This window comes from Alligator mississippiensis, chromosome 9 (assembly GCF_030867095.1).
Source record: "Alligator mississippiensis isolate rAllMis1 chromosome 9, rAllMis1, whole genome shotgun sequence".
In the NCBI taxonomy this organism is placed as follows: domain Eukaryota; kingdom Metazoa; phylum Chordata; order Crocodylia; family Alligatoridae; genus Alligator; species Alligator mississippiensis.
Window position 1 is genome coordinate 59,704,265 of NC_081832.1, and position 21,104 is coordinate 59,725,368.

A 21,104-nucleotide genomic window follows, 5' to 3' on the forward strand; every position below is an offset into this window, starting at 1 on the left:
CCAGGAAAGAATAGAATGTCAAACATACCATGTGTGTATGGTTTTCCTATTATGAAATAATGATACCTAGGCTGTTTTATACAGTATAAATGTGAAATGCTTTGTTACCAATGACCACTTTTTTTAGTTACTGTCAAGCAATGACTGCTAGATTGAATGAAAGGAATGCTTTTAACAATTATGATCTCTTTGAAGGACTGCTTAAAGTTGTCTGCTGAGCAGTCAAACTTCACAGACAGGGAAATCGTATGTGTAAAAGAAAGCCTTTAAAGCAGTCCACTTATGGAAATGAGGGAAACGTTCTTAAAGAGAGCACATTTCTAATGAGAACCTACATTTTTCCATTCCCATTTTGTGGTGCTGTGGTCTCTGTTATATTTAATCAACTTATTAGTATTATACAAATCTTTTTTTTTTCTTTTTGGAATATAGTAAAATATTTGTTTCACCCTAAACATTAGAGTGAAATCAAAATTCTTCAAACCTCCAAAGTAACAGAAACTGTTTTTCAGCCCGCCACCCATTATTTTCAATAGAAATACGGGAATGACTATATTTTTGTAGGGCTTTTGTGCCAAATTGAATGTTTTACTGGAAAGCAAAACAGACTCACTTAGAGCTTCTACCATTCTCTCTTTCACTGTCATAGGGAAGTGGGATAAAATAATTGGAGAGTCGTCTGTCTTCTAAATTTCCCCTTAAGAATATATGAGATCATAATGGAAAACCAGATTGTCATCAAGAGCCATTTTCACAATAGCTGTGTTTTCATATTTGAAAATTCCACTCTGATGGATCATAGCAAACTATCCAGCATGGAAGTTCCATGCAGATCTATCTGTACTTCACAATTGTATCCAGGATTCTTGATGTAAAACTCAATTGCCATATGACACAGTTTGTTCTGTAATGCGTATGTATGTAGGGCATGCATGTGCCCAATGTACTTATGTATGTACAGAATGTATATTCTGTACATAGGCTTTCATTACTATTAACAATTATCATTCCAAATTTAATTTTTGAACTGCCATTCAAAATTACAGTCACACTAGATTTGATTATGCTAAGAGCTTTACATATATATCAGTGCTTCAAAGAATTTACAATCTAAATGACAAAGTATAATGGCTAGTGCAAGAAAGCAGGTTGAGACATGGTGGGGTAGAAAAAGTTATATATAATAGAGTGTGGATATCTTAAACTGATCACAGCTCTCTATTTGTTCAGTTCTTAGCATGTTGCATATCAGTTATACTTATTAGGACAATGGTGAGTGGTAAGGAGAGGACCAGCTCTGGCACTCATTGGAGAAGTGAAGAATCAGATGATGAAGGCTGTCAACACTGGCAGAGTAAAGTCTGGAATCAATAATGTGGTAACGTAGATCCGATGGGTGTGCATAAACTGTCAGCCATGTGAAAGCCACTGAATTATCCACCCATAAATTACCTCTACCATGATTCCCACAAAATATATGACAAGTAAACTGTCCATATGGCAATGGACTGCCTGCTGTTTTTTTAATGTCAATAATAAGAATGACAGTAATACTAATAAGCATATTCTTCTTCCAGCTTAAGAGCTTGCACATGCAAAGCTGGTAAAGTCTGTAAAGTCAACATACACAGCATGGCATTGCCTCCTACTATATAGACCAACACTAGGTCTAGGAGCAGCAGTACTAGGAATAGTAATAGTAGCAGTGGCTGTTTCTAAATACCTGATAGATACCTGAAGATATTTTGGTTCTCTTCTCAAAAGAATCCGCTTTGCTCAAATATTTTGACTTGGAACGAGCAAAACATTTCATTCAGCCCCATGTAAATTGGTTTAGCTCTTTTTTTTAACCTTGTACACTTGTATCAAACTTATATACATTTTTTTAATGAAACCTCATTTTAAAAGGAAAAAAATGAAATGTTTCATTTTAAAATTTCAAAATGAATAGGTTTCACTGTTTCAAATTTTGTTCCCAATTTTTTTTCCACCTAAAGTGTTTGCTGAGTTTGGCAGGGATTCACACAAAATTTTGCTGGATTGTATACTAAAAAAAAACAAATATCCCAAATCACAATCCCTTGCCATTACTGAGCTGTAGAGTTAAGTTAGATTTGGTAGTTAGGATTTATTTAATATTTTTGTCGTGTCTTCAATAATTTTCTCTTTCTTTTTTCAAACCATGAAAGATTATCAAACAGGTGGAAGTTTATTTAACTGTGCGTTTTCCTCACTGGAATAAACAGACAGTGTAAGAAGGAGGGACAGAGAATGAGAACAGGAAAAGAAATGCCTCTGACATGGCATAAAGGTCATTAACATTCTCTCATTTCCTCATCAAATTTACCTGGGACTCCCAAATGTTTTCTTATTTTCTTACTTTAACTCTATCACTATGTGGAAAAGGAACTTCAGCCACGTGATGCAATTCTGTGGTTTGCGGTGAAAGAAAAGTATCTCTTTACTTTCAGAGTTAACAAGTATAAAGGCGACCAGTACCTAGCTCTCTTCAGATCCACAGGACTACACTCCTAGCCACTTCAACTCTGAAGCTCTATTTGAAATGGTAAGAAATCCTTCTTATTTCTCTGTATTTGAATGCTTCTGTGTTGGATCATCAAAAAATGTTAATAGATTACTTCAAAGGGTACTAGTCATGCCCCCAAAAACCCAAAGATCTCTCAGCTTACTCTCCAGTTAAAGTAAAATATCTAAGAAAGTCTATTTAAGTCTATTCAAATAAAGATAGTTATTATCAGATTCTTCTTAAAAAGGGTAGTTTATATACTTATGTAAACTGGGGTATGTATATACAGTATATCTTTAAAAATATAGTTTGAACTGAATTGAAAGACACATTATATATTACATGTTCATATTTATACTGTTCACAGAGATGAGTTAAATGTATATGGTCAGATTCGTAACTGATATAAATTAGTGTAGCTCTATTGATGGCAATACAGCCATGCTGATTTACTTCAGATGATATTCTGGCCCATGGTCCAGAATACACATTCACATTCATAGCCCATGGCATACACATGCTGGTCCGTGGCCTACACAAATCACAGGGAAGGCTCAGATACTGCGTGTTTAGGGTAGATCAGAATAGAATTTCTTTCTGATGAGAATTCTGACAAAAATGAAAAAATAATAGCTTTCAACAGAAAATTGTTTTCCATAAACACTTCAAACCTGAAAACGTCTTCCCTGAAAACTAGGACAAGCTATTCAGTTTTAAAGCTTTTCATATTTTTGATGAAACCTCAATATTTTCAATGTGAAGCAGACTCTTGAAAATAAACATTAATGAGTCAAAATTCTGGGTTTGCATAGCAAAGTAGTTTTCATGAAAGAATATTGACCATCCCTAAATGTGATGAGCAACAATATAAGAATCTAGACATGGAGAGAAATAGATTATTTATAGCTATGTTATATTAAGAATATATACTTATAGACATAATACGGATTGTATTTTATCTGTTCATGGATACATGGGCACGCACAAAAGTACCCACCAAAAATAAGTGTTCTAAAGCACATTGGAGACTGAGATCTCAGAAGCAGCCATAGAGGGCTTTCCCAGAGCACCCTCACTGGCTTATTTCTGTGCTTGGAATGAGCAAGATGAGCTAGGCAGGATGTTGTTAGTTAGCATCCCCACTGGGACGTACTGCCACTGAAGTGTAAGCAAACCTACAGTAAGAAACGCTGAATAAGATCCTGATGCAGCAAAGTACTTAGGCAAGAGCTTTGCTTTGAGAATATGACTGGTTACCTTTGCTCACCATACACATGTGAAGAACCTCACTAAACTTAGCCAAATATCTCTTATGACTAAGGACTTAGAATAGATCAATTGGTTGCAAGCATGCATTGCATCTTCCTATTATACTGCACAATGCTGTGTATATTGAGAGTATTCAATCAAGAATATTAATGGATATAATTTTTCTGAAACAGGCTTAGTGTAACCTTTTGTTTCTCCCACAGATGTCTCGTCTAGTATTTGCCTTGCTTTCCTTATTTGCCTTTACAATCCCTCTGGAAGCAAAATGGAAACTGAGGGAAAATGGTAAGCATTTTCATTTACTGAAAACTGCAGCTGGTTGAATAGTTAAAAACAAACATGCTTATGAAGGAAAATTCAGAGTTTGGCTAGCTACAATTGGTAGACTCATGTGCTTATTTTTTTGTGAGAAATTGGATGACAGTTGAGTATTCATGAAAAAAATTAGGAGATCAAAAATGTTGTGACTTTTAGCAACATGATTATTCATCTAATAATTTGCATTAGAAACTGCCTTATTCCCTATTCACTCTTCTCCTGTTTGAAAAGTTTCAGTCTTGCAATCAGGAAGCAGAAATGATATCTTATGACTTAGGTAACTACCCACAAGTAAGCCAGGAACAGCAAATAGTCAAAAAGAACACTTCTTTTTAAAAGAAAGAAAAAAAGACAGACCAAAGTTTGAAACATATTCATCTAAACTATTTGACAAATAACTGAACAAAATACACTAGGAATACATTAGGACTCTTCCTACTAGTGGACTCTTTCAAGATTATTTCATAAAAAGGAGTTTCTCCCAATATGCAACAGCCAGAGGGCCTCCGAGTGTTACAGGGGGCATGTCTATCTTTTGGAAGCCATGTACTGTTGCTGTGACTCTGGGATTCTCTTCCTCCCAGACCCTGTTGACTGGGACCATGCTGCCAGGGCTTCCAGAAGTCTTCTCCTGAAAATTAATGAAATGTCATGTTTGAGTTATGGGAAAGGGCAATACATACCACTGCAGCCTTGCTCCTTGATTACTTTCTTTCTTTTTGTCCCCTAACCCTTCTCAAACATAGATTTTGACATAGCACAGTGATCTCCATTAAGTCCAGGATGGAGCACAGTGCTGTAGAGATGTTTCACTCCCCATTTTATGAGTAAAGACAGATCCACATGCAGGCAGAGATGAATAGGTCCTATGGTCCTTGGTGTCCATCTGTGTAAAACATTGATGCTTTCCCACTTCACAGAACTATGCCTCTTTACAAAACTGTCTTAGATCTCTGAATCAATATTGCTTCTTAAGTGAAAATATCATTCTTCTTGATCCCAGTGATTTGGATGCATTTTATATTTATGGTTAAACCTTACTTAAGATTTCCCAGTAACAATAGGAATTTGTCATCTTACTGAAACCAGCGTGAATTTTATTATCCATTTCAAGGAAAGCAGGGCTGGGCCTGTACTTTAATTTTACCAGTTCTTTGAGCTTGAGTAAGATCTAACATGTATTTCCTGGCAATGTTCAGTTTATGTCATAGAGTCCGAATGGAGTGATGAGGCACCAGCCAAACATGTGGAGCTTACATGCAATGTATCTGATAACCAAGCCACCTCTGTCTACTGGATGAAGGACATGGAAATAAGAGGACATGGCAAGACATTGATCACTGAAGTCCAGGAGCTCCCAGATGCTGGCAACTATACCTGTCAGAGTACTGATACACATGAGGTCCTCAGCTACAGTTTTCTTCTAATTACTAAAAAAGATTCAAATGGTGAAATGATCAAGTCAATTCTGAAAAGTTTTAAAGGTAAGGGGATATGGCAGTGGGATGTTATTTCTGTGTTCATTGTGTGCTGTTGCAGAGTCCTACATTGCAAAGTAAGAGAACTCACTGGAAGGTAGTGCTGTGCATGATCTGCACAAAAAGATTAATTATGACAGTCCTTATCACTGCACATCTGCCATCACAGGCTCCTTGTACATGGGTTGCTGCTGCCACAGCACACACTTTTGCTGCCACAGTGCAAGCTCCCCATGTGCCACCATCTGGGAAGCCCTTCTAAATTATCATCCAGTGTTAGTGCCCTGCTCACTCACACCATGTTACACCACTGAGGAGGGTAATTCTGCTCTGTCAGTGCTCAACTATGTCACTGAGGCTCAACTATATCACTGAAGATTTGCCTCTAATTCCTCTTCATGAAGCAGAGCTATTGTGATTTGACTTGAATCTGTGATTGAGATAGGATTAAAATGGTCATTTAGGCTCATGCTTAACTCACTGGACAATGCTTTATTTCACAGAGCAGAGTATAATTTCTTTTTCTTGACTAAACATTGCCTGAAATATAGAACCCCATTGTTCTTAGGTAGAGTTCTGTCCTGAGAATGACAAGTCTATCTTTGAAATGCATCACAAGTAGCAATGTAAACTAGTAGTGGAACAGGGGTGGGCGACCATGGCACCAGCCTGGGACACCCACTTAAAGGGGGCACACAAATGGCAGCCACTGGCTGAACCACCAGGGAAGCTGCAGCTAGCCCAGCCCCTGCTGCTGCTTCCACCTGGCCTTGCAGACATTGGTAGCTATGCCTCCAATTTAAATCATTTGATAGATAATCAAAGACATGAGAGAATCCCACTTCTTGGAAAGTGGTAATTTTTTGAATGGGAAATATGATGGAAAGCAAGACCCTATAAACAAGCAAACAAGTTCTGGGAAAAACCCAACAGTGTATCCTCAAGGTTTACTTCCAGACACTCAATTCTGTCCTATCAGCTGAAGAGTTATATGCTACACACTGTTGTTCCTAAGAAAGGACGCAATATCTTTCGGTAGACTTGAATTACTGTTGTTTCATAATATTCAGACTTCTTTTAAGAAAAAAACTATATCATCTTCTCTTTTTCAATCTAGAGCCAAACAGGACCTATCTAAAATGTGAGGCAAAGAATTACTCAGGGATTTTCATATGCTGGTGGATGACAGAAAAGGAGAGTCCAGATGTGAGCTTCACAATCAAGAATCTAAAAGGGTACAAGCTTGTACTTTTCTTAACCACCTCATTTGGGTAATAAGGTCAAAACACCTCTCTGTGTCAGCTTGTGGAGAAGATACTGAAAAGATAACCTGCCCACAAAGCATGTGAGCGGCAGTAGGAATAAATACCACTTCCATCGTCTCACCTATAACCTCCCTGACAGTGAGATGCTGTCTCTTGTAGACCTATTAGATTACTTCATGAAAGTCTTATTAGAAGTTAATATGACTTGGAAGTATAAGAACAATGGAGCTACTGCCATGCAGCCGGAGAGTGACTCTGGCAGTAGCAGGATGGTTCTTGCACACAACAAGGAGAGGAAGATCAGGCCAGACATAAAAGAGGCCATCTCACTGGGTCCCTTTTCTGCAGATCTTCTGACTCTGTGACCCTGGAAGGCTGTGCCCACTCCAGATGCCACATGTGCATATTTGTCCCGGTGGAGGGAATGCTCTGTAGGGACTGATGAGGGAAATACTGTGAGGGGAACCTCCTGGGGATTTCCTACCACCCACCACTTCTTTGTGGGTTTCTCTAAGACATGGAGTACTGTGGCCCTAGTTATGTATGTTTCTTAAACAAAAAATAACTATAGGCCTTATTTTTTCTGGATGTAAAGATCAATTAAAACAAGTATTTTTATTACCTTATTTTTTATAGAAACAATTAACACTTCACTCATTTCTTCCAGCTAGATTTGGGAAAGGGGCTGAAGAGTGGTATTAGCTATTAGGACCACCAAATGTATCCCTAAGCAGTGTCAATAAGGAAGACCAGGTCACATGCTATTCTCAAACTACGCCCAGAATCCCTAGTGACACGATTGTCTCATTTCAGATAGATGTGGAGGCGCACAGATGTAGAGGCATAGAGATATGCCAACAAAGTATTATCTCATCCACTGAGATGGGGGTCATTGCAGCATTCTGATACATTGCTACACCCATAACTCAGTTGCATTTCCATTATTTTCCTCTGTTCCTAATTCAGATCTGAAGGAGATGTAACCTGTGGCAACCCTGAGATTCATCAGAATGGATTAGTGACAGTATATTCATCCCAGTGCCAGAAAGAAAACCACTGCCCCTTTGCTGAGGAACACCAGCCCATTGAAATGTTTCTGGAGGTTATTGATGATATAGAATATGAAAACTGTTCTACCAGCTTCTTCATTAGAGATATCAGTGAGTGAATTGCAAGGCAGTTTTTAAATTTTTAATTCACTGTATATATGCTTATTGACTTCAATAATTGTTACAGATGATGGATCAATGGCTCTGAAGCCTGAAGCTTTCAATTTATTCACAGTAAAGTCTTGGTATAGACAGCAGGCCATGAAGGTTCTCCAGATCATCCCCATAGTGCCAGAGCGTGCCATATATGCCCGGAGGAATCTTCCTGTGAAGCTCAAAGGGATTCATTACCAGTACACTGTAGCTGTATTCTAGGTTTTTTGCAGTCCCCCATTTACAGGAATAGAGGAAAGTAAAACCAGGAAGAAGGGGAGGAAGTGGAGAAGCAAGTTTCCCACTCCCAGGTTTCTCAGAATTCCCTCTCGTCCTTTACATACTGTGGGAGGGACTCCACTGAAAAGGACATGAATGGGCAGGCATACAGCAGAGGCAGAAAGACATTGGCTGAAAAGTGCAGCTCTCCAAGTAATATTACGTGGCAGTAATATTCCTGCCTCAGCCCTCACAATCCTCAACACTTGAAGGACTCTTACCAAAGTAATGTAGTGAGAGCGATCCCACTTCCATGGGAGAGTAAAATACCTCAATACCTTAAACCTCAAGCATATGCTTAACCTAATCTAATATGCTCCCAAAGCTGTTTAATGGCATCTTTTGCAATAACAATACTAAAACTGTACGTTCACACAATGCTAATGGTGTCTTTATTTTCTCTTTCAGTAAGACCTGATCCTCCTCAGTGTCAGTATCTAGCCAAAGACAACAAAGTGACTTGGAAATACCCCAAAACATGGAGTACACCAGAGTCTTACTTCCCTTTGACGTTTAGAGTCAAAACTGAATCTGCAAAAAAACACACAAATAAAGTGAAGGTGAGACCAGGAGCTCTTGTTTCTTTTAATTATAGTCTATTTTTTATTATCTGTACTCCTGTAGCACCTGTAAGCCCACTCACAGACCAGGACCCTACACTGTGTTAGGTTCTGTACAGGAAAAGAATAAAAAATTGCTCCCTGCACCAAAATGTTGTCAGATGCTGCCTTTTCAGAACTGACTCAGTTCCCAGTTCATCTAGACAGGGTCATCCAAGCAAAATGGATGAAGTACTGGAGACAGATCAGCCTCAGTATTTCATTGGTGGGATCTGTAATTCTTAGAGGTATCTCTGATATAAGCCCACTGTCCTATTCAGGTCAATTTCCTAATAACTTAAGGAGTTTTGCCTGAATAGGATAGGAGAGTTTGTAGTTCAGAAGGCATCTTGAGAACTGCTGCTGTGATTTAATGTAGAATACTTTAATGAAGACAGTGATTTAATGTAGAATACTATTAGTATTTAGTGATGTAATCCCTTTCTACCCCCCGCCCCCCAAAAAAGAAGACCATAAGAATTAATTATAGATCTCAGGTATGTTTTTATAGCTTAGAAGACATTAAATTCTATACTATCACATGATCTCTGCTATATCTTCCTATTTTACCCTATCAGCCCCATTCAGTTTCCATTGTTTGTCTCAGTTGTGAGGTTGTAAACTCTTTCTGAGGCATGGTGTCTCATTTACTGTATGTCTTTGTAGTGTCCAACCTAGTTGAGGCCTCTAGATGTTGTTACTCTGATCTTCATTTGACCAGTTTCACTGAGAACAGAAATGACCTCACCCAATGGATCATATGAAAGATAAAATGTTTGTAATATTGTTCTTATTTTTTCAAACTTCAGGGTAAATTTTAGGGATATCTCTGAGAGACGAAGTTATACTGTGAGTGCTCTACTTTAAGGTTGTGCCAGGCTGATCTTATTTTCTCTCCATCACAGGAGAAGAGCGGATCTTGGTAATGAGTGATGAGTAAAAGGCAATCAGGCATAGGCTGGGGCTGGGGAAATCCACAACATTTTGACAGCAAGGGAACAAGAAGCCTAAATAACTTTTCTTTGAATTGCTTGAGTTAGTTGCACAAGGATAGCTCAATTTTCTATACAGGTGCTTCGGCAAATCAAAAACAATGATTCATGTTCCCCAGCCATAGAGGCTGGAGGCTACTTTACCTTTTGTCAGCTACTTCCCAATATCCAGAAGCACATTATTAATTAACATTAATTTAAAATCACAGAATAGATTTGTTTCCGTTTCTGCATCTATGTGAGTTTAAGAACAACGTTCCCACAGTGACGCAGGAAGTCAGTAGAAGAACTAGAAAAATAATATTTGGATCGGCTTACTCTCCATCCTGGGCATTAACTAAGGAAGTTCATACCAGCAGATGGCGATATCTCATTAGTGCTGGCTCTTTGAAAGGAGTAAAGTTCTTATTGAAGATCCACATGTCCATGCCACCCTTCGCAATGCCTCATGTAGTCACCACACCCACCACAGGAAACTCAGATTATAAAGCAGAGCATTTTTAAGACCATTTTTTAATTTTACCTCTAATATTTCACATACTGAAAGATGCAGTTTTTGCTTTGATCACACTGATATAAGCATATTTTCACTTTTAATCTTTTCAGGAAAAAAGATTACTAGAGGCTTTGAGCACCCCTAAATTACAAGGAGTTTGTTGAACTGGTAGCTCTTCAGTGTCATTGTAAAAACAGACATGGTTATATGCGCTTTGTGCTCATCAGAACTACATAAAATTTTATATTTGAACATGTTCTGCCTGTCAGTCTAATAGGATGTGTTTTTTTCACAGTTTTATGATACTGATGAATATTTTATGACTCTCCTGGAGACTAACACCCCAGACAAGATCTTCGTTCAGGCCAGGGATCGGTATTACAACTCATCTTGGAGTGATTGGTCTTTACCATGCAGGTATAGCTTAAGGCAGCATTTATTACACTGGCATAGGAGACTGTGGGTTTGTCTACATGTGCAATTAATTTGAAGCAATAAACTCTGGAGCAGTGCACCTGGGACAGCAGCAATTTGAGCTGGGCGGAGCTGTTGACTCCAGGGCTGCTCCTGCCTTGCTCTGCCCCAGGTTCTGGGTGGCGGCATTGGGGATGGCTGGGGCACAAGGATGCTGAGCTGTGTGGCTAGGCAGCAGGCAGGAGTCTGGCCCCCCTACTGGCTGGGCTGACCAGGCACAATTTATGCCCATGGTCAGCACCTACTGTCCCCGATGGTACTATCTTATTACAGTGTTAATTAGTTTACTGCAGCCTAATACTGTCACACATGTAGATGATGACCCTTTACTCTGCAGTTAATTAATCTACTTCACGGTAAAGTGCATGTGTAGACACAGCCTGTTTGATTAAGTGGGAAGAGACAGCTATATACAATTATATTCTCTAGCATAATCTAGACTTCTCATAGAAAAAATAATTAAGATCCATTTAGAATAGGCCGGAAATACTATTCTTGAGTTTACAGTTAATGAGCACACACCAACTGCTGAAGCTTTCTTAGCCTGACGAAGGGTTTTTGAACCCGAAAGCTTGCTTAATAACTATTCTCCAACCATTTGGGTTGGTCTAATAAAAGATATCAAATTCACCCAAGGAACCTTGTCTGCAGTTAATGAATCGGATTTCTACCTAGCTACTTACTTATACTGAAGTACTTGAATAGTTGGCTATTGCGAATATAACCCACACTAGCAGTGTTTATCTTTGTCTTTTTCTAGTGAGTAGTCTATATAAGAGGCTTATGAGTCACTTTGGGTTCTGAGTTCAAACTCTGATGATGTCTAAACAGGATCAGATTATATTAGCAGAATAAATTAGTATGAGAAAATGGAGACTATATTAAAAATGGAAATAATCTTTTTCCAATCAACACTACTGTATTTTGAAAACAGGATCAAGATATAGTAGTGGTGGTTCTGACATGAATAAAGGCTGCTGAATAATTTTAAAAAGAGCATAAATTTTTAAAAGTTTGAACCTGCTTGAGCTGAACAAGACCCAAATCCCTTTGAACACAGAATTATTTTTGTAAAGCTTGCAAGTACCTCAACAGTTCTGATCATATGAGTAACTCTATTGTAATTACACACAGAAAGTTCTACTGGTTATGTTGGTAAAAATTTCCAAGGTATTTGGGCACCTATGGATGCAGATAGCCCCTTTTTAAATTTTCAAAAGAGCCATAGCAGACACCTATCACCCAATCAAATAAGCTAAACCCTATAGGAATTTGTATCAATAGATGCTTATCTTGGAAAGTTGGGATGTATGTCATTCACACCTGAACCAGATTGGCATTAACTGAAGGCAAAGTGGACTGAAAGCTAAGGACTGCCTGAGAAATGCAAAAAGAATATTTGTTTCAGTTTTCTTTGTCTTATTTTCTAGTTATCAATAAGAGATTTCAGAGAAGTGGCAGAAAAACAAAAGAGGAGGAAAAGAATAAAGAATACAACAGCTTAAACGCAACTGAGCAAACAACCTGCCTCAGAAATTCCTAAGAAGCCCTGATACGTATTTTTGTAATTAAAAAGCCGATAATATGACAATGATTATGACAGTTTGCTCATATTCTATATTTGAGTGGTGCTGCTGGAATATACTATGTCTACTTAACATTTTTAATAGGTTTGATACATTGAAACATCACCAATTATTTTGTTGGATTCTGTATGTTATAATATTCCATCTATTTATTTATTTATTTATTTATTTATTTATTTATTATTTGTTTGGTACACGTTACAATGTCACATGCCAGTATTTTTTTACTGAAATGCTTTGTGTGTTAATTTAGAGAGAAGGTAACTTATTATGAGAAGACATAATTTATCTATTTATTATTTATAATGCCTATTTATGTATTTAAAATTTTATAAATGCGTCAGCATGGAAATCTTTGGCTGCGTGAAGCAGCTGTGTGTTGTATTTCAAGGCCATACCCATCATCCAAACTGATGGCAATTAAAGAGGGAAATAGAAGCTTGAGGAGCTAATTTTTACCTGCTGCATTTTGTCAGCTGCATTATGTATTTGCTTACATCATGTTGATGCCTATGTGGAGAAAACAATAAATAGCGGTTGCATTCTGCAGCTGCTACCATTGAAATACCAACCAAATTCCAATGGGAGCTGGATCAGCTCCCATTGGAAGCAGTGACAGTTTGGGCACTGGCTCAGGTCCTAAATGATCTGTGGTTTTTTACAGAGATATAGCTAAACAGATTTCAAAGGCAGACATTAAATGTCTGATCTATATTTAGAGATTTTTAGAAGATTAATTTTTGCAATTTATTTATACATTTCCCCCAGGGTATGTTTGACTCTTTTACAGAACCCCAGGGAACATCTGGTCCAACACCAAATTGCTTACAGAGTAAGACTCTAATTTAGAAAAAAAAACAGAAGTATGTGTTCAAGGTCACCCTCGTAGGCTCAAAGTTATGTAGGTGTCTAACTTCCTATTGACTTCTAAAACCTTTGGGATTCTGGGCCTTAAGGCTTGTTCCAAAGTCTGTTGGAGTCAAAAAATGGTTCTCATTGTGCACATACTTAATTTGTTTTCTACATTAGAAATGGGAAGTGATTTAAGCTATTTAAACCTTAAAACAGGATGTATCTGGTATTTCAGAAACTTACGGCTAATATGTACAACTGAATAGTTATTGAGGTTGAGATTATGTATCTATTTTGCTTTTGTTTTCAATATAAGATCTGCTTTTAAATTGTTCTACAAATGAACTAATAAACTGTATTCAGAAAAAAAAAGGAAAAGTGTTTGTTTATGGTCTTTTAGCCTGGATAACTCATACCACATATGTACTAGCATAACACAATATCTTTCATTATTATTGCTTTCAAGGCAGCTTTAGTTTTTCTACTGGGTCAAAGGCCTATTTGTACTTAAAAACCATGTGAAGCTACACTGCCCAGTAACTTCTGATAGTCAGCATCCTTTGTCTAAGACTTGTGCCAAACCCTAAGAAATTATTAGTGAATTTTTCTTGTTCTCATTCTGCACTGAAATGCACTGACCTCTGTGGTCAGAAGATTTGTAACTGAAACTGGGCTAATACAGATCTTGAGGTATTTGAGGTTTCTTGTCTTTCAAATTAGTACAACTGCTTCACTGCTGATTGGACCATCCTGTTCTTCAGATATCTGGAGGTAAACTCTGGCTCTACTGAAGCCAATTGCAAAATTCCCACTGAATTTTATTGGGCCAGATTTCATCCCTGGAGATCGTGAACTGGAATTTGCAGGTTCCAGACAGATGCAATACCATTAAACTACTGATAGGACTTCATACACGCACTGTTATGATCCAATACTGGGAATTAAACAGTGGGTTAAGCACTATGAGATACTTGCAAGCAGCATGAGACACTGAATAGCTGGTTGTGGGGAATATCATTATTTTAGACCCTTCAGAAAAGGTTCTTTCATTGACTGTTCATATAACAAGGCACTTCAGCACAACTTGACCATGCCACCACCTCCATATGTTAATAAGAACCCTAAAAATGCTGTTCATATGATGAACCTGATTCTCAGAATTTCTCAGTACCTGGAGGTCCTTGTGTATTGTTCATGCCCAGCACCTCTGAAGATCGGTTCTATAATTTGTATTAGAGTCTCCAATGTCTCATGGACACTCTTTTCAGTCTGAGAAGAGAGCTGCGAGCAAAAATGCTAAAGAATAGAATTTAACACCTGTAACATGTATCTTTCATTACTCTTACCCTTGTTGATCAGCTCAACAGCCATAATAATGCTAATTTAGACACTCACCTAAGTGGGCAGGTCGTCTATATTTCCATTTATCCTCATCATGGAACATGCACTATGCTGTAGTTACCACACCTTCCAAACCCTGCACTAAAAACAAGATTATTAATTTCCTTCTGGGCTTTCTATGGTATGCAGCACCACCCTATCTGAAAGCTTCCCAAACAGCTAGTATGTTTAATAAGACACTAATTGGGAACATTATTAGTGTGTTATCTCCTATGTGCATCAGACACTAACTCTAAAGAAGACAGATTTTATCAGTAGCTTTCACTCCAGTGTGCTAAAAGGCAATGGAATATATAGATGGGGAATGCTGGGTTCAGTTCCAGGTTGCATATGGAAATTTGTGTTAGTGGTTACAGACTATGCATAAAGATGGAGAAAATAATGTATTTACTAGTATCTTCAAAGAAATAGTCAAAATTGTACAGAAGCTTAAATATTATGAGTAATGCAAGAGGCAAGGATTTCTTAGGGTGATATATTTTATCGGACCATCTATGTAACTGGGATAAATTAGACAATCTTTCCAATGCAAGACATTCTTCATCAGGTCCTGTTTTTGAAGAGTCTTGCATTGGAAAGTTTGTCTAACTTTATCCCAACTACATAGTTGGTCCAATTAAAGATATCACCCTAAGAAATCCTTGCCTCTTGCATAATTTCTGGACCATCACAGTTACATCATCATTCTTACACTATTATAACTAAGTAAATTTAAAGGAGCACTTTGGTAGCAGCACAACATAAAGTATTTTCAGCATAGCATTTCATTTTAAGAAAATCAAAAAATACAACAAAAATCACGGTCAACACTTGTCTTTGCAGCTGATCTTGCTGCAACTGTGGAGCCAACTAAATCTGTAGAACAACGAAACTTGATGGAGTTGCAGGCACTGTGGGGAATAGGGTTAGGATTTAGAATGACCTTGATAAAATATTCATAGATTCATAGATGTTAGGGTCAGAAGGGACCTCAATAGATCATCGAGTCAGACCCACTCATCGAGTCCGACCCCATAGATATAATACAAAATCAATTGAATGATATTAATCAAGGACGAGCTCCAAGTTCTGTAGTTGAGATAAAACAGTAGCATCCACAAATACAGACTGGGGAATGACTGGCTAGGCTGCAGTCCAGCAGAAAATGGCTTACAATGGACTATAAGCTGAATATGAACTAACAGTGTGCTCCTGTTGCAAAGCAGGCCAATAGCATACTGGGCTACATTAACAGGAGCATCACTTGGAAATCAAGAGAAGTGATTCTTCTGCTCCCTTCCAAACTGGTAAAGCTTCATTTGGATATTGTGTTCAGTTTTAGGCATTAAGGAGTGTACAGGATTCGGATCGACTGGATAATTAGCATTTCTGTAGAAAAGGACCTGGGTGTTACAGTGGAAAATAAAGCAAATATAAGCCATGGGAGTCCGGGGTGGGGAGGGGGGTCCCCGTGCGCCCAACGGCAGACCCAGAAGTGGAGCAGATGTACTTCCAGTCTATTTCCAGGTCCACTGCCAAGCGCACGGGGGAACCCCCCACTCCACATCCCCCTGGCTCAGCGATCAGCCACAGGGGGAACCCCTGGGTATCCCCCCAGACCCAGGAGGCACCAGTCGCTGAGCCATAGGATGCTCCATCCACCCCACTATCTCAGCATTCATGAGTCGCGCCTGGTACCTTGAGGTACATAGAAAAAACATATAAAGCTGTATCTATGCCCGAATCGTCGAATCTCTCCAAATCAATTTGGAGGCTACCGATTCAATTCAAAGAGATTAACTGGTCTCCTGATCTGATTCAGATTTGGAGATTCAGCTGCCAAATAGGGCCGAATCTCCTCTGAATCGAATCAGCGACTGAAGCTTCACACAGCCCTACTGGGTAGACAAAACCTTGGCTGGGATGATTTAGTTAGAAATGTTCCTGCTTTGAGCAGGAGATTGGACTAGATGGCCTCCTGAGGTCCCTTCCAACCCAGATTTTCTATGATTCTGTCATTCTAAATACGTTAACAAATCAGAGTCCAGCAAACATCACCAAAAATGATTAAAGGCCTGTGAAACATGATGTAGGAGGACAGGCTGATGGAACTAGGAATTTAGTTTGGAGAAATGAAAATTGAGGTGGGATTTGATAACTGTCTTCAAGGCTGGTTATAAAGAGGATGGAAACAGACTATTCTCTGTGGCCACAAAGGACAGCACAAGGAACCATCGTCTTATATTGCAGCAAGGGAAATTTAGATTAGATAGTAAGACAAAGTTTCTCAGTATGAGGGTAGTTAAGCATGGAGAGATGTTGTGGAATCTCTATTCTTGGAAGTTTTTAAGAGCAGGTTAGATAGATACTCAACTGGGATGGCTTAATCAAGTCTGATCCTTCCTCGAGCTTCTGGTTAAACTAGATGACCTCCTCAGATCTCTTTCAGCCCTACTTTTCTATTATTTCTATTACATCAATAGAATCGTCTCTTGCTTTGTCCTTAGGCTTGATCTCTCCAATCATAAGGAAGAGCACCTTTCATCCTCCTCCCAAGGGTGTGAAAGCCAGCAGAACTCGTCTTCCTTTAGGCAAGTGATTTGGCATAGACATGTTCCTTAGGAAATACATAATTGGGATTTGCAGGCCATTCCTTTTGTTGAGCAAGGTTTTGCTATTTGACACTATGATCCATTAATTGTATGTGGGTGGACACAGCATTTACCCATATGCAACAAATTGCAGCAGCCTGGACGTTGGCTCTATATACAAACACGTACCTAAATAACTAAATGGTTTTCATTCATACCTTCTTTCATGTTTTTGTACAGCTTTGTAGATAACTCATGTATTGCTGTCTGGGTGCATGCAGAACCACATTGAAATAAAATGACTGACTTTCTATTTCAGTGCAAGTCTGTGTGTAACAAAGGCGTAAGTTTTTGTTTGAGGATGCATAGCACCCCTTTACATTACTAGCTATCCTCATTTAAAAGTATGCAGTCACACAGGCTGGAAGCATTCCTGCCTATGGATTCTTTCTGGAATACAGGAAGGTAGCATCCTCCCTTGTGAAACAAAACGAATTTTGATAAATTAAGATTTAGCAATTATTGGACAGATTTGAGTTGCAGTGAGTGAGGACCAATATGCCCAGCCATGAAGGGCCCTCTGCCACTTTCATGAAAATATACAATATATAGACATGACAAATTCAGAGAAGAAAATTTCAGTTGCTGAGAGATTGTTTGTATATATACACATGTATCTCAGCTGGTCTTTGCAAGGTCTTTCAGAAAAGCTCCCATTAACTTTTACATGAATAATTTGAATATTTGCTGGCTGTTTATGCTGGCATTTACTTCAGTGGGACTTCTCATTTGCTTGAAATTATAAATCAATCTGAAGGGATAAGAAGGTAGGGAAGGTCCTCTACTGAAGTATATAGCTCTGTCATAGATGTGTATATTCAAAACTGTTCTTAGAAAGAAATGCTTGCCTCGGTCAAGTCAGTTGCAAATCTCTGTTAATTTCAATCAAGCTGGAATCTGAATCTAAAGCAAATAGAATAGGTCAGCTATAGGAATGATAATGATACATATTCATATTATCCTTAGAAGTCATATTAAATATTATTAACTATATCTGAACATTCATTTATTTGCAAAATATATTGTTCTAAGTGACTAAGGACCTCAGAAAATTATGCCACTGTAAGACCTCTCATAGCTTTCTATTTTTTTAATTGGAATATTTTAACTAGTTACTATTTATACAGCCAGAAATGTTTAATCTAAATGACTATCATCTATGAGGTCAGCTATATATGAAGCATGTTACAGAAAATGCCAAAGTCTGTGCAAGGTCTTGAAGAAAAGCTCAGATGAAGCCTTGTTTGCATGCTTTGAATATTAGCATTGACATAAGCAAGCATTCTCTTTCACTTAAAATTATACAGACATGGCATTTAAGCATCTTACTGAATCGGGCTGTAGTGAATGCTCTTTAGTGGTCACTGGTAAAGGCTGAGATTTTGTATCTGTATGTCATCTCATTTTGGAAAGTGAAACCTCTCCAGTTTCTCATATTGTTTATGATGGCTTTTTCTCTTGCAGTTTTAACATTTATATTTCAAAATGCTGGAAATTTCAGAACTTCAGATGACCCTGTGGATTCAGTTAAGCAGTAAACCTAAATTTCCCATCAGTGTTGTATCCTTCTTTCTGAATGATATCTAACTACTCGTAAAGGCTAACGTTAAGAAAATGAACATTAATTTAATTCTGATACATTAGCTAATAGTAGTAGCTTTAGTAAGTTAGCCTTCACAGCAAGCCTTAGTGAGCCTTAGCAGTAAGAGATTGTCACTAAAGGGGATCCAATGCAATGTGACAGACCTCAGGAATTCTTAATAGCCAAACCCTTAAAACATTGTTTAGATAAAACCACTAGATAAAACTGCAGGTGCAGTTCTCCTGACATCTTCTCTCCCTGTAAAAACCTCACATCATCCCAATTCAAGAGTGAGCAAATCAGAGTATCTGTATTCTTCTGTGAGGACAGCTGGATGGAGATTTTGGTTGCATCAGGCAGTACACTCCAGGACACAGTAGGCACAACAATTAGGCAACAAGACATAAGCAAATTAAGAGGTTTCCTCATACCGAAGTGTCAAGGAAACTCTGTATTCTGTCAGGCTGCAATTTTAACATCTTGGGATGTTGTCATGAATCTTAGGCTTAACTGAATACTGTTTAGAAACAAATAGCTCCATTTTCTCTCAAGTTTTGCTAACATTGCCTAATGGTGAGATATGTCAGCAGCAGAGAAGGATCATAGCAAGCAATACTTACCCCTGTAAACTGGGATTCAAAGAAAGACACGCGCCTGTTGAGGCTTTTCTAGAACAAAACCTGATTGATGTGCAGAAACAAAAACTGGACCAGTTCCTATTGTTGTTTCATAGTTTCATAGTTGATAGGGTTGGAAGGGACCTGAGCAGATCATCAAGTCTGACTCCCACCTTTTGTGTGGGATGTTGTAACATCCCACCTTTTGTGAATTGCTTTTTATGGGGATGTGCACTGACCACAAACTATGAGTATTTTAGAAAAAGTTGGGCTTTAAAATTCATGAAATTCAGAACATATAAATTAAGATATACCTAAAGGCACCAGAAACAGAGCAAAAATTTCCTCCATCTTTATCTACTTGTTCTTCACTGTTGAGTCTGTATGGAGTTGCCTGTTGGAGGGTCAAACATAGACATGACTAACAATCATGGCACCACAGGCACAGGTGCTGTTGTACCACCCTGCCCACCTTCAGTGCCTTGACCAAAAGGGAGAGGGAGCATTCAATGGCCTCTCTGTCAAACATGGCCAGAATGGCAGCCAAAAAACGTGGTCCAAAAACCCTGGCTGCTTTTGTCACTGCATGGGGTCCCCAGAGGCTGTCATTCTGGTTCCCCCAATATATCAACACTCAGAGCTGGTGCCCTGCCCTAATTAAGCTACCTGGGTCAAATGAGCAGCCATGAGAAAGGCAGATATAAAATAGTGAATACTCTGGTGTTGCACATAAATGCCAAGTGAATCTTCCATCACTCTTATTAACAGTCACCAAATGAAATTAAATCCACTTGGAAATTTAAGGATACTGAGAAATTTAATCATTAACCTCTTTTCCTGGCATGTGTGGTGTTGACCCCTAAAGTCAATTTGGGGATAGAGGCTTTCTTTCGACAGCCCCTGTTCTTATGCAAAACTAGTCCTTCAATAGAGTGAATGCAGAAGCAATCTTTATTAACATTCTCCAATTTTGAACAGTTCTAGCACATAAGGAAAAACATAATACACATCCATATATTGTTTTATGATCCAGACAGAAATAAGCAGTCTTACAACTTAGAATATCTAGATCTTAAAATCCTACGTATTTCTCACACAAGGCCAGCCTATTAGGGAGACTTTACCCAAATCCAAGACTAAGTTCTAAAGAGGCGTTGGATCTTTATTCAGTCTACAGATGAAAACCTCAGCAAAGGATACCAGAGGAATGTATCTCAGAGCATAGGGCTCCTTCTTATTCCCTACCTCAAACATTACAACATTACTTGATAGAAACTTTGACAAACATGGTCATCCTGCTGATCAGGCTAGAATACATCAACCTGAGACCTTAATCAAGATTTGATGCCCTAAAACTGGTTAATCTTTTCAAGAAGTTTCTCTCACATATGTCTCAGTTCCTTTTACACTACTTCCCTTAGTCTTATTTATGCTAGCATGGTGTAATTTAAAGTTAACACAGCTTAAAACTTACTAAAGCTACTGTAATGCAAGCTAAAAGGAATCTAGCTCAACACAAAAGTCTACAGTAGAACAT

At 38.3% G+C, this 21,104-nt stretch overlaps 1 protein-coding gene across 1 annotated transcript; it reads left to right on the plus strand.

Annotated features, from left to right (window-relative positions):
- The first annotated feature begins 1,961 nt into the window (after nucleotides 1-1,961).
- IL12B (interleukin 12B) lies at nucleotides 1,962-13,653 on the plus strand. Its single transcript, XM_059713061.1, has 8 exons — nucleotides 1,962-2,566; nucleotides 4,000-4,081; nucleotides 5,314-5,598; nucleotides 6,710-6,827; nucleotides 7,824-8,017; nucleotides 8,747-8,898; nucleotides 10,721-10,842; nucleotides 12,330-13,653. Exons 1-8 carry the CDS (start codon nucleotides 2,564-2,566, stop codon nucleotides 12,337-12,339), a joined length of 966 nt encoding a protein of 321 aa, XP_059569044.1. The 5' UTR covers nucleotides 1,962-2,563; the 3' UTR covers nucleotides 12,340-13,653.
- Nucleotides 13,654-21,104: the final 7,451 nt, after the last annotated feature.

What these genes read in the sequence shown, in the direction of transcription:
- IL12B (XM_059713061.1), top strand. An exon ending in AATTCTGAAAAGTTTTAAAG is followed by an intron (nt 5,599 to 6,709) that starts GTAAGGGGATAT and finishes TTTTCAATCTAG; the next exon opens with AGCCAAACAGGACCTATCTA. An exon ending in CTTCTTCATTAGAGATATCA is followed by an intron (nt 8,018 to 8,746) that starts GTGAGTGAATTG and finishes TTTCTCTTTCAG; the next exon opens with TAAGACCTGATCCTCCTCAG.